The sequence below is a fragment of the Drosophila nasuta genome, chromosome 2L, assembly GCF_023558535.2.
Source record: "Drosophila nasuta strain 15112-1781.00 chromosome 2L, ASM2355853v1, whole genome shotgun sequence".
Lineage (NCBI taxonomy): Eukaryota > Metazoa > Arthropoda > Insecta > Diptera > Drosophilidae > Drosophila > Drosophila nasuta.
This window is the reverse complement of record NC_083455.1, coordinates 8787510-8800542: the sequence shown is the minus strand read 5'-3', so window position 1 is coordinate 8800542 and position 13033 is coordinate 8787510. Positions and strand designations below refer to the sequence as shown.

Sequence of the window (13033 nt, the reverse complement as noted above, 5' to 3'; positions counted from 1 at the left end):
TTGATTTAAACGTTTCAAAAGCGACATGTGTGAACTTTCCCTTGCACCCGCCCTGCCGCCGCCCTCTTGGCACAATTTGCGGTCGATTTTCCACATCGAATGCAATGTGTGAAATATGCGTGAATCAAAGCAGATGTTGCTGCCCTAAGGTGGTCATTGATCCCAGTTTGCAGTTCGCAGTTCTGTATAAGTGCTCTGATTAAGGCCTTCGGGAACATTATATCCATGGGCCACAGTAAACATCCAATAACGATTCCTTCAGCAGGTCCCTAGAGAAATTCAAGGATGTCCAAACTCTCTTTCTCTATTTATCTTACCAAATTTCTGTTTGTACTAGAAAACTACAATTCAATTAGCAGTTTTCCCTTTATTTAGATAGCACAAAATGGAATACACTGTTTACAGATCACATTTGATATGTCGCCTAGGGAAATATTGAATTAGTAATTCTCGAAAATAGCAACCAACATTCTTATCAATAAACCCAATTAAATGCATTCTTTGTAATCACAATTACTCTCCATGACCCAATTTGCATGTAAATGAAAACAAGCTTAATTTGTATTTAAATTGTTCTTTTTGTTTTGTATATTTTTATTAATTTTTTACTCTCTTGTTGTAGTTGTGTTTTTTTGTATTTTTCTCATGAATTATTACCCATTTTTTGTTTGTTGTTGTTGTTTTTGTTGTTGTAATCTCAATTGTCAGTTGTGGTTGTTTGCGTGAGTTTAGTTTAGTATTTTGTTAATATTTCAATTAATTTGCATTGTTAATTGTGTTAGCGTTATTTATAATAAATATGAATGCATTGTTTAAATTAGAACTATGCCGCATTACTTTTGTTTTCGGTTCATGTTTTTGCTTTCTTTTTTTTTTGTTAATACTTGCCAACAACAATCTCAGCAATCTCAGTTTGCAATTTAAATTGAATTCAAATGAGCGAGAAATAAAGAAATTCCATTGGGGTTTTGGTTTTGTTTGTTTAAATAATTTAATACTATATTTTTGCCTTGAAATTTACACATATTATTACTCGTAATAAATGCCATTAAATTAGTTTAGAAATTAAACTAGTCTATATAAATGAACTGCCAAGCAACAGCAAATGAATTAATCCATAATTCGTCTGTGCGACTTTGCGATAATTTACAAAAAAACATTACAAGTAGTTTATTTAATTTGTTTTTTTACAGTGTACACTTATGCCTCGTTCTTTGTTAATTTATACAAAATGTAATTTAAACTTAATCACTAATTATACAATTTCTCATTATCGTTTTTTATTATTATAATTTATACAAGTCTTGTAGGTAGGTTCGTGATTTTTTTTTTACGTTTTTTTTTTCTTTATTTTCTTTGATAGTGTATCCAGTGTTGCAGAGCTGCGGAAAGTGTTCGTCAGTGTTGTTCAGTTTTCAGTGTTGGCAAACATTTTGTGCATTGGAAATTTGGAAAGTTAAAGAACTGTGCGAAAAATACAGAAATATGTACGTTTTATGTAAAATTGTATATGTATTGTATGTTATGTTTACCCTTCGGGCCTAGACAGCTTATTATAATTATATAATTTAATCATTTAATTATGTTGTGTTTAAAAATGGCTAGCTTAATGCTTACATCTGTTTTTTTATTTAATGTTCTTGCTGTTGTTCTTGTTGTTAGTTTAAAACATGTTTCGAAAGTGTTGCACAAACATTTTAAATACTTTTCTTTTTTTTTATGAATGTCTCTGTGTTCCTGTTCGTGTTATTTGTTATCGTTTTGTTATTTCTGCTACTATTTTCTACTACTTTTTGCTGCACGTGATGTGTGTTTGTCTGTTGTGGGAGTGTGTTTATTTTTATTTCTATTTCTATTTTAATTTTTATGTTTTCCTTTTTTTTAACGAACTTACTTATTTTGTATTTTTATAAAATGCGGTGTTTACACTTTAATTTTTTACTTTCTGCTTTATCGCTCATTACTTTTTAACTACTACGAAGCTACTACGACTTTAACGTTTAGTACTTTTGTTTTCTTGTGATAATTCGTATGCGCATTAAACTAAAAAGGAACATATACATGATTATTTATTAATTATACATATACTCGTATATAAGTAAGTATATATGTATGTATATTATATATATGTATGTATGCATATAATTATTTATATTCATAGTATTTGTTTTTATAGTCAGAGTCATTTTTGTCGGGTAGTACGATTTGCATTAAATTAAAGTTTAGCATTAAGAACTGAATATTCATTTTTTCTTTTTGTTTTCTTTTGTTTTTTTGTTTTTATAAGTAGGTAGTTAAATATTTAATCACAAATCATTGATGAAAACTTCATTTTAATTGGTTTTAGGCGACGACGCTCTGCACGCTCTCTTGGTCCGTTAAATTCCGTTACAATTTTATCATCATCAATCAAGGTCAATCATCAATCGTTCAATCGTCGATCGTCTCTTGATTGCTCTACATAATTTTTTGACGCGGCATTTCCATCTGCTCCAGTTAGCAAACAATCTACGTTTAAGTATTGTATCTCACGGATACTTTTCTAGGTTTATACACAGAAATTTACAGTGGGGATCTCTCAAATGGGGGGAGGTCACAGAATATATACGATAGTACAGTTATAGGATAGCATAATGTGGGGATTAGGATTGAGGATATTACAGACATTTACAGTTAGTTCTCTTCTTTTTTTTTTTTTTGTATTTTTGTTTTTGTTTTGGAAAGGTACTAAAAATCAGTTGAACTTTATTATATGCTAGTTACTTCATATTCTTCAATATCTTTTGCTCATACATCGCGGTTCGTTTCGTTTCGTTTTATAAACAATAAGTGTTGCTAAATGCTAGATCTTAAATTCGTTTTTTTTATTTTTTAATATATTTCTTCTTCTTACGTTTTGCTCGATTGCATTTGATCTATGAGAAACTAGTGCCCATCTTTTTCTTTTTCATTTTGTTATTTTTAAAAATTCAGCTCGCTTTTCTATCATATGCATTTTTATTTTGTTCACTACCTTTTGCATTCCGATATACTAGGTATATATTTACAGGTTGTATTTCTATAAGTTGTATCATTTCGTTGGCATATATTCGACGCTACATTTTGCTTAGATATTCGACTTTAATAATTTTCTTATTTCTCATTTTTTTATGTTTACTTTTACTCTTCCGTTTTGCTCAGTGGGTTCAATTGTTCGACGCATTGTGCTCTCCGCATTTGTGGGAGGGGCGGGTTCTAATACAAATTTGCTGTATGATTACTAGTACTTAACATTTTCATATGGTTTTTGCTTCTATATTTTTTTTTTCTTTTTTGCTATTTTTTCTGCTTTTATATTCTGTTTGTTGTTGCACGTCCGTGTAGAGCATCAGAGCTGCAAAGAGAACAAAAGATGTAAAGAGTCTAAGGTTATTAAAGTGGAATTTTCTATGGCAAATTTGCTAGTTAAACAGCAGTAATGTAAACAACTCTTTTTTTTGCAATTTAATTGGCTCAACTATGTTAGTAAAAAATAAAATGTTGCTATAATTTGAAAGCACTAATTAAAGTTTCTTTATTTCTGATTATTGCACTATGAGTTGTAATTATATTAGCATATTCATTCATATTAATAGTGCTATTCAGTTTTTATTATAAAGTGGAAATTAAAGTAACTTTATTTTAGGCTTTTGCCCGTTTATTTACACAGTAGACACTTGCAAAATAAGAATCATTTTGTTTTTAAGGTAAATTCAATTGCTAAATAGCTTCAGATTGCAAAGCGTTTGCTGCATATTAATAACAACTAAATTTCATATAACTTTTTACTTATTTAAATATATAAAATGCGTTATTAAAACTAAATAATTCTGTGCAACACATTTTTTTGAACTATAATCAACAAATAATAAAAAGTTACTTTAATTCTAATTTCAAAAAGATACACAGTATATTTCTCAGATTCTATTGTAGTTGTAGAAATATATATTTAATTGTTTGAATTAGCTAAACTCACCTCAAATCCATTTAATAATGGCGTTTTCATCAATGATACCACAGCCTGTTGTTTTGTGTCCTCATAACACCGTTCGCCATTGGAGTTGCAGTTGTTGTGGCCGCATTTCCGTTTCCGTTGACATTTCCATTCGCCGTATTACCAGTCAATTTAGTTGCATTTGTTGTTGTCGATGTTGTCAAAATGCCAGAAGCTTCACCGTTGGCAGCAGCTGTCCCACTCCCATTGCCAATGCCAACGCCAATGCCATTGCCCGATTTGAGGGTCAAATTTCTGCTTAGATGAATCCCAACATCCTCGGCAGGCGATAGATTCGATAGCATCGGTCGCTTGTAGTCGTTGATATCGGTGTTGCTGACGTCGCGGGTTAAGCGCAATGCCTTCAGGTGTTGTCGTTGTTGCTGCTGTTGATTGTCGCGCATCGAGGTGACGTTGTTCTTGTTGCCACCACCACTTGTGGCATACTTATTGTTGTGCAGCGTCAAACTATATTTGGGCTTATTGGCATTGGCATTCGCATTGCCGGTGTTATTGGCAATGCTCAGATGTTGCGGCTTCTTGGGCATTGTGGTTGCTGCACCATTGTTACGCTTGGGGGCAGCAATCAAAGGATCTGTGCCGTTGCCCGAAGTGCCAGCGCCGTTGCCCAATGTGGCAGGCTCGGCTGCCGCCAACTTAAGTGAAGCTTCGAACTAGAGATTGTCTGGATAGCTGCGGAAGTTATAAGTTCTGGCTCGCTGAAATTCCGCAGCCGCAGCAGCTGCTGCAGCACTGTTGCCACTGGTATATGGATTGATCATCGGGGCTGTCGACTGTGAGTTCATGGTGCCCATGCCATCGTCGCCGTAGATGCCATTCAGTTGATCCTGATTGCTGTGGCTGCTCTTGCCGCCGCCGCTGCTGACGGTGTTGGTGTTGCTGCCACCGCTCGATGAGCCGCCGCCTTTGATGGGCTTGAATATGGCTGTGGTCGCATAATATTTCTCCATGGGCGGTGGCGGCACCGTCGGCGGTCTGGGGAATATGCTGCTCAGCGGTGGCGGCGGCGTGCGTCGCACATTCACATAGCCGCCGCCGGCATTGGACATTTTCGATGCCGGCATATAGTCCTGCATGTGGGGAACCGCATAGCCACCTTCTGGCACATCTGTGTGTGTGTGTTTGTGTGTTGCCCGCAGGGGAGCGAACGTAAAAGACGTAAAAGGATTTCGCTTAGTCACAGTCACAGGCAAATGGCAAAAGGTTATATATATATACAAGTGTGTGAGTGTGTGTGTGTGGCAATCGCCGCAAAAATTTATTTGCATTAGTTGCTAGCGGCGCCATATTTTATAGCTCGCAGCGGAAATGGGTGAGCCAAGGGACTTGGGGTCTGGGCTCTATTCTCTGGGCTATGTGTGGAATGGAGGAGTGTGGAGTGTGTGTGTGGTGGGGGGAATTTGGGGTCAAAGTATTGGGTTTACACACCTGTATAGTCTGGCGTCATATTACATTGTAAATCATTAACCGCTGCGTAGCCGTTCACACCGCTCGTGTACATATTCACATTGAAGGGCTCATGGTAGAGACTGTTCTTGCCAATGGAATCGTTGTCGTCGACGCTGGCCTGAAATTAAATTGCGAGATGGGGCGAAAAGAGAGAGAGAGAGAGAGAGAGTTGGGTGAATAAAGTGCAGGAAAACGCACAAATGTTTAATATAGTGACAAGTCAGGGAATGAAGATATATCTGTGCGGCATTTAGAACCCTTAAATTATTATGTGTCGGATGAGTTTTAGAATTCCCAAAGCAAAAATAAACTTCTTGCTCGATATAAGTCTTTTGATTTTAAGTTAGCAACATTATTATGGTATTAACTTTTGCGTTGTTTTCTTATTCAATTTAGCACAACTAATTGAAATGAAATTTTGCTTGAATGCGCTGATATTGAACTCTATTCAAACAATACTAAAGTTATTTTGATATTTTCGTTTCTATGTATATTTTCATATTTATCGTTTTTAATTTTGATTTTTAACAGAAAAGTATATTTTTAATAACGATAATTTCAATTGTAGATTGTACATTTCATAAATAAAATCTAGCTTTATAGTGAGAATATTTTAATATAATTTATTTGAAAATTATTTGCAAGTATGTGGTTTAATGTACATATATCTTTCTTCAGCTAAGTGATACAATTTCTTTTTCTCCTATTAAGTGGTCTACTTTGCTCTACTTTACTTTCAACACTTTTTTCAATCTAATATCCTTCATAATTTAAGTTTACTTATTATGTTCTCTTTCCTTTTAACCTATTTTCTACTACTCCTCTTAGCAGCTTTTCCGCTTAAACTATTCAACATACTGCTTATCTCTACATATTGCTTATGATCGAGTCTTGCCTTGAATTGTTATTTTTACTGCTTATTACTTTTAGTTTAAAGCGCTTTTTCGTCAATGCTGTTGACGCTTAATGCTTTCTTGCCACTTGCAACTTTAAAGTGCCGGCACTTTCTGCACTGTTCAGCACTTAAGTTTTGGCACCCACAGCAGACTGTGGCCAGTGGCTAGCTGGCTAGCTGGGTAGCTGTGGACTTCATCGAAGAGGCTATAAAAGGAAGCCGTTGAAAAGTTCTATTAAATAAAATAAATGCCGCACGGGGGCCGTCGTCGTCGTTGTCGCTGCCGCCTGGTCAAGTGTGGCATGGTTCGAAGCACACGTCGAGGACGTGGCAGCTGCACGCAACATTGAGCAATTATGTGAAATTTGAGGCAGGAATTTCAGCTGCTGTACAAGTACTATACTATATAGTACACTATACATGTACATGTATATCGTAGTATGTGTGTGTTCTCACCTTAATGCTATTGCCATTGGGGCGATGCTTGTCGACATTGCCGCCCAGTGTGTTGGGGTTGAAGCTGTATTGGAATGCATCGAGAACGTTGCTGCCACGGGCTCGCTTCGTGCGTGACACGATGAACAGGATAACGGCGACCAAAAGGATAATTATCGTTGTTAGAACCACAATGACAACACCAATGAAGTTCGCCTCGTTCGGCTCCTGATCAATCGGGCGTGGCGCAATTACTGCAATGAAACGATTAAAAGCAAAACAAAACACCATCAACAAAGGCGGCCTCAATTTAAATTAACATGCAAAAATCGACAAAAACCAAATTAAAAGTAAATATTGTTCAACTAAATAATTACTAGAGTGTGAGTGAGAGAGTGAGAGGGTAAAGTATTGAGCTGCTAATTGAATTTATTCAGACTTACGCTCTGGTCCATTGTTGTAGACGCTGTTGCTGTTGCTGCTGGTGGCATCGGTGGCGCCACCGTTTGCGGCACCGCCAGCACCTCCAGACGCGCCGCCATTCATTTTGTTTTTGTTATGATTGTGCTGATAGTCGTTGCTCTGCAAAGGATATTCCCGTGTATTGCTGCCATCCTGTGCGCTGCCTGGCGAATTATTGCGCTGCTCCTGCTCATCTGTGAAATTTCCCAACGCAGGCACTGTAAATGGCAAAAAAAGAAGGAGGGAAAAAGATAGTCAGAGAGTGCGGCATTTATGGACGACATCAACTCAATATCATCTTTAAAAGTTGCCGCTTCAAGTTGGAAGGCACAGCTGCGCTTCTATGATTACTTTTTTTTCTTCCACTTCCACATCCACACTTCACTTCTCTTCTCTGTTCTGGGCATTTTACAATTTCATTTCTCAGCTCTCTTTTCTTTACACCTTTCGTTCCACTTTAAATTGTTTTGCTTTCGCTACGCTTTTCTTTTCTTCTTCTTTTTTCGTACGAAGACCTCTTAGACCTCTAACGTGTTCATTTCCTGTCAACCGTTGGTTGGGTTTTTTATTCGACTATACGGCATTACTAAATGTATACAGATGTTTGATTTCCTACGACATCTGGTAGCGTATCTAATAAATATGCATGTGAGCTACATGAGTTGGCAATAAAGAGAACACGGAATTTAATCGGAATTCCAACTGTGTGGCTTTGATTGGAAATTTTACTAGTCAGTCGGAGTCTTTTAATCCATCGGTTTACGGGATAAACAAAACTGCCTGTTACGATAACAAATATTAGATCTATATCATAGAATATTTATATTCCCATACATTATTTAAATGTTTTACTTTTTATTTGGCTGTTAAGTGCATAACGTATGCCACTAAGTGAATTTTAATAAATAAGCTGTGGCTGTTAAGTGTAAATTGTATACTTAGCTAAGAAAGAGATGCTTGATAGTGGGAATTTTTCATATTTACTTTAAAGTTATCAACTAAAAGCAACTACACCTTGCTTTGGGACATTAATTGGGTAGTTTACAAAATTGGCCGTTATGCGAAAGAAATTCGAATGCCTAAAACAAAGATTTTCATCCATCATTGCTATTTATTATGTTTTCCCATATTACATTGTGAAAGATTACTTTTAATGGTAAATAAAAATATGCCATTGAATGAATTTTGTGAAATAAAGTTTGACCGTTAAGTGCATTGCAAGTATGCCGTAAAGCGAATTATGGTCATATGATAGAAATGCTTTACAAAATACAAAATTTCATTGCTCTGCTTAAATTCTTGGCTCTGGCGGCATTCCTCTGTTGAATTCAGGGAATTCCGTTGGCATTGCTGTTTATTAGCTTAGATCTGTCAAGCTGAGCCTGCAGCGCCGCGCAAACACCTGCTCATCAAGCGATTCCCTTTGATCTCAAATACCGCCAGCTTATGTGAAATCTCCGTACTCTCTCCGTCCCCCTAGTAACTACAGCATATGGTCGCTCAGTGCGGTCCAAAGTGTTGTCATTTATCTCCGCTAACATCTTGAGGGCATAACAAAACAAAAGACAACAAAAACAACAGCAGCAACAGAAGCAACAGAGGCGGGGGCAGCTTTTTGCAGGAAGCCACCCCTGAGAATGGCCCACGGGCTAGCCGAAAAATGTGCTTCCTTGAGCTGCGAGCTGGGAGCTGTAAGCTGTGAGTGGGTGACCCCGTTTCTCAGTTTTGTCGAGACAGTAAATGGCGTAATTACTGTGTGAAGTTGCCAGGCAGTGAAAGAAAGTGAGAGAGACAGAGAGAGAGAGAGAGAGAGCAAGAGAGCGAGGGAATGAGCTGCTGTTTTGAGTTATGTCGCCTTGCCTTGGACAGGACACTCTCAGGACACGCCAGGCATGCTTCTGAAGTTTTGTTGTGCTTGGCGGCCTTTTGTTTCGGCATTGCCATTGTCCTTGTTGTCGCCGTTGTTGTTCCCCTTGTTGTTCTTGTTGCTTCCTACTTATATATTATAAAGGCATATCTTGCATCTCTCAGTGCTCAGTTTCTCAGCGCGCTGTGTTCTCTGTGGTCGTCATAAAACGTTTAAAATAATTAAAATATTTCGTGCCACATTTATCACACACTCTCTTCTCTTCTGTATCGTTGCCTATTGTGTTGTAGGGAACGGGTAACTTGAATAGACATAATGCCAAATATGCCGCATATCTTTTTGCATTTTTCTGTTGTTCTTGTTCTTGTTGTTTTTGTTTTTTATTTTTTAGCTGCCCCTTTATAACTAATTCTCTCTGTGTGTACGATTGTCCCCAGGGACAATCTCGCTCTCTCATTCTTTGTGTTTTTTTTTTTGTGCCTTTTGTATTTTTAGAAACCCTTAAATACAACTCCATAAAACACAACAACAGCACCGCAAGCAAATCTCACAAATTGGGGTTAAATCTCTACAGTGCCTGATAAAAATATACGCACACACACTTCAGAAAAAGATGTACGTGCGTTTCTTTTGTTTATCCTTACCCTTACCCTAGATTCACGCAGCAAACTAAATAAGTAAAAATTAAAAATACCAGCTAACAGCTGGTTGCCTGCCCCACTGCCCCCCGTCTGATGCCACGCCTTCCCCCTGCCCTTTGGCATCGTTGTTGTTGTTGTGCGTGACAAATGCTTCGTGGTATTTGTTACTCGTCATGTAATTGCTGCCTTGGCAGGCGCAGCATGTGGTGCACAATCGAGCTCTCAGTTTGAGGTTTGAGTTTGAGCTGTCGACTGTGGTTTCTCTTAGCGCTTCCAGCAACATCCTTGGCTCAGTTGTTGAAGATGACATCCGTTTAAGGATGCCAGCTACCATTATCACACAGAAATGTGCTTTGTAACGCTGTTGATCCGCTGATGATCTTGAGTGCGGCATCTTCAGTCCTTCAGCTTAAAGTCTTTATATCGCGATGATTCTTCAAAATGTGTTTTTAAGCGGAATTTCATGTATTGTTTGTCCCCTTGCATTCTTTGAACTTTATTCCCTAGTGCATTGTAAAATTCTTTTCAGGGTAGTTGTATTATAACTACACGTATTGAAAAGTATATTTCTTTATTCGCTAGCAAGCTTTTCTTCCTGTCTTTTCATTTCAACTGCCATAATTATTTGACTATGAAATCTCAGTTTGGTATGGATTTATAACCGACTTCCTGCATAAATCCATTAAGCCTATAATGTTGGCCCCTCGCTGCCTCTGCCTCTGGCACTGCCTGCCATCTGTATATCGATGAAAATCCCCTATTCATGCGGCACGCTCTATTTGACTCATCAATCAAATTGCAGTTGGCAGACTGGCAGTTTTATCCCCTAGTCATTTTCACACCTACCGCACATGGATTTTCCTATTTCGGCCAGTCAGGCAAAACGACAGAGAGAGATTCCGAACTTGAGCCACACAACCCCCAATGAATACAAATGATCTTTGGTTCAGTGACCGACCCAATCGATCCTCCGATGTTAACAGCATTGTACCCTAGACATCATCCCCTAGTCGAGAATCAATGTGCCATGAAAATATTGTCTAAATATGTCGCACATGAATGGAGGGGAGCATCAACTCCTAAATCTTTGCACTTGGTACAATTTAATCAGGACTGCGACACGCTTGGCATTCAAACGGAAATGCAATGCATGCCAGAGCAATGTTGGAGGACTCTCTTCGGGGGTGGGGGTTGCAACTACCCCTAAACTGCAGACGCTTGTTTACTTTTGCATGTTTGGGCCTGGGCATTTTATATTGACTTTAAATCTCTCCGCCCAGCCCAAAAGCGAACCCATTCACCCAGCACACGACACGGACACGAGTTGCCTACAATGCAAAAATAAAAAAAAAACAGATAGAAAAGAAAAGAAGAGAGATTTTTCCTCTCGGACCGCTTATCTCGCCTGTCTAGTTCTGCATTCTGTCTCTCTATCTATTCGCTGCATTGTTGTTGCCCAAATGTTGGAAAAATGTGTTCGAGTATTGCTTTCCCTGTTTTCTTTTTTCTCTTTTTTAACCCCTGTCGCACACTTGAAAGTGAAATCAAGCTGAAAAATGCATTTGCAGACACATCTGCAGTTTACTGCTTGCAATTTACTTACCAGATATAAAACTGATCTCGGATAACATAATCCATTTGACAGCAAAGTACAAATTGATTTTCAGATATTTGCCCACGCGATGATGCAGCTTAATGGTCACATCGCGAGCATGATCCATTATCGTATCGGGCATATAGGAAAACTGAACGGGTTCGCCGGAAAAGTAACGTCCACCGATGCTAAAGAAGACCTTCGCATGCACGAAGACCTAAAAGAAGGGGAAGAAGAGTTGGGAGGGTTAATATGGTTTTAAATATACCCCAGATGTAAAGTAAATTATAATCCTCGCGAGATTCTCGCATAAATCACTCACCTGCACATCCTTGGTGTACATGTTGTTCGTATGCAAAACGATGGCACTGAAATTGCGAACCGTATCAAATTCGAACACAATTTCAACGGGTTTGCCCAACAGACCGGGCGTATCATTTCTCCAGCCAATCCATTCGTAACCTGCAATATACAAAAAGGAAAAAAAAACAGAACAAATAAAAGAACCATCCATATGAAATGAAATGAAATGTAGCGCTATTTGGTTTGGAAGTTTCCCCAAAATAAAAGGAAAATAACAAAATGAGCGAAAGAGAAGTAGGAAATCAATAGACCAACCCAACGGCCGCCACATATGCACAAGAAGAGTGGCATGTAAAGCTATTTAAGCCCCCCAAGTCAATGGCACTTTGGGGTGAAGTTTCATAGACCCAAAACAAACAAATGTTCACGAACGAACAACCAACAACGAACAACGAACCATGGAGGGTGCTGCTCATAACTAGAAATTATGGCCAAAGCGACATTTAAGCCATTTCTTTCCACTGTTTTTGTTTGCATGGCCCTAATTTGCTTTCACAAAAGGTGGCGGGGAGGGCGGCGCATAAAACAAGGAGGAAGGCATTTAAGCTAGGCTGCACAAGTCATGCAATATTAACTGTGCTTCTAAATAGAAATGGAAATAGAAATGTTTAGCTCTAACCAGATATTATTACAATTGCAAGTTAAGATGTGTAGCCACGAAATTTTGGGGCAAAGTTGAAATCAATAGCGAAAATCGATTGCTTTTGCTTTATGCAATGCAAATAAGCCAGAATGCCAAAAAACGTAATAAACATAAAGGAGATGGCTATTCAATTGTCTGGGGGGTAATTTCGGGGCGGGGGGCGGCAGACAAACTTTGCTGCAATGCGATTGCTTTTTATGTGTCTGTCTCTCGATAAGGACCTCGACGACGACTGCATGTCTAATTGTCTAAGGGAACTTTTCTACTTAAATTCGCAGAGCGCAAACTTTTCAATAATTTCGATTATTGGCCATTTGCCAAAAGCGAGAAATAGCTAGAAAATAAAAGCAACGCAGCCAGCCAGGGAAAAATAAGCTAAAACTTGTGAGCATCGGCAAAGTTTTTGGAGCCCAGGCGCAGTTCACAGTTCGCAGTTCGGAAATGAATGCCAGTGTTGCCATAAATTATCAAATATGCATAATGTTTACATTTTTACAGCAGCAGCAGCAGAAGAGAGCGCATAGTTTGCTGGAGCTTGGCTTTTGTATCCGGCCAAGTTTACTGCGACGCCAGCAAATAGTCCAAAGTTATTATTTATTTTGTTTATTGTGTTGTGAGGCAAATTATTTGCTAGCCAAAAACTTTTGCCTC

The 13033-nt window shown here is 38.2% G+C and overlaps 1 protein-coding gene across 1 annotated transcript in view; it reads right to left on the bottom strand.

Moving 5' to 3' along the window:
• Window positions 1-766: 766 nt before the first annotated feature.
• The window catches only part of LOC132791579 (uncharacterized), a 42305-nt gene continuing 30038 nt past the window's right edge, over window positions 767-13033 (bottom strand). The window contains 7 exon segments of the mRNA XM_060800564.1: window positions 767-3373; window positions 3995-5141; window positions 5462-5600; window positions 6834-7066; window positions 7256-7492; window positions 11386-11593; window positions 11699-11838. Of these exon segments, the coding sequence (XP_060656547.1) occupies window positions 4024-5141; window positions 5462-5600; window positions 6834-7066; window positions 7256-7492; window positions 11386-11593; window positions 11699-11838 (2075 nt within the window). The 3' untranslated portion in view covers window positions 767-3373; window positions 3995-4023.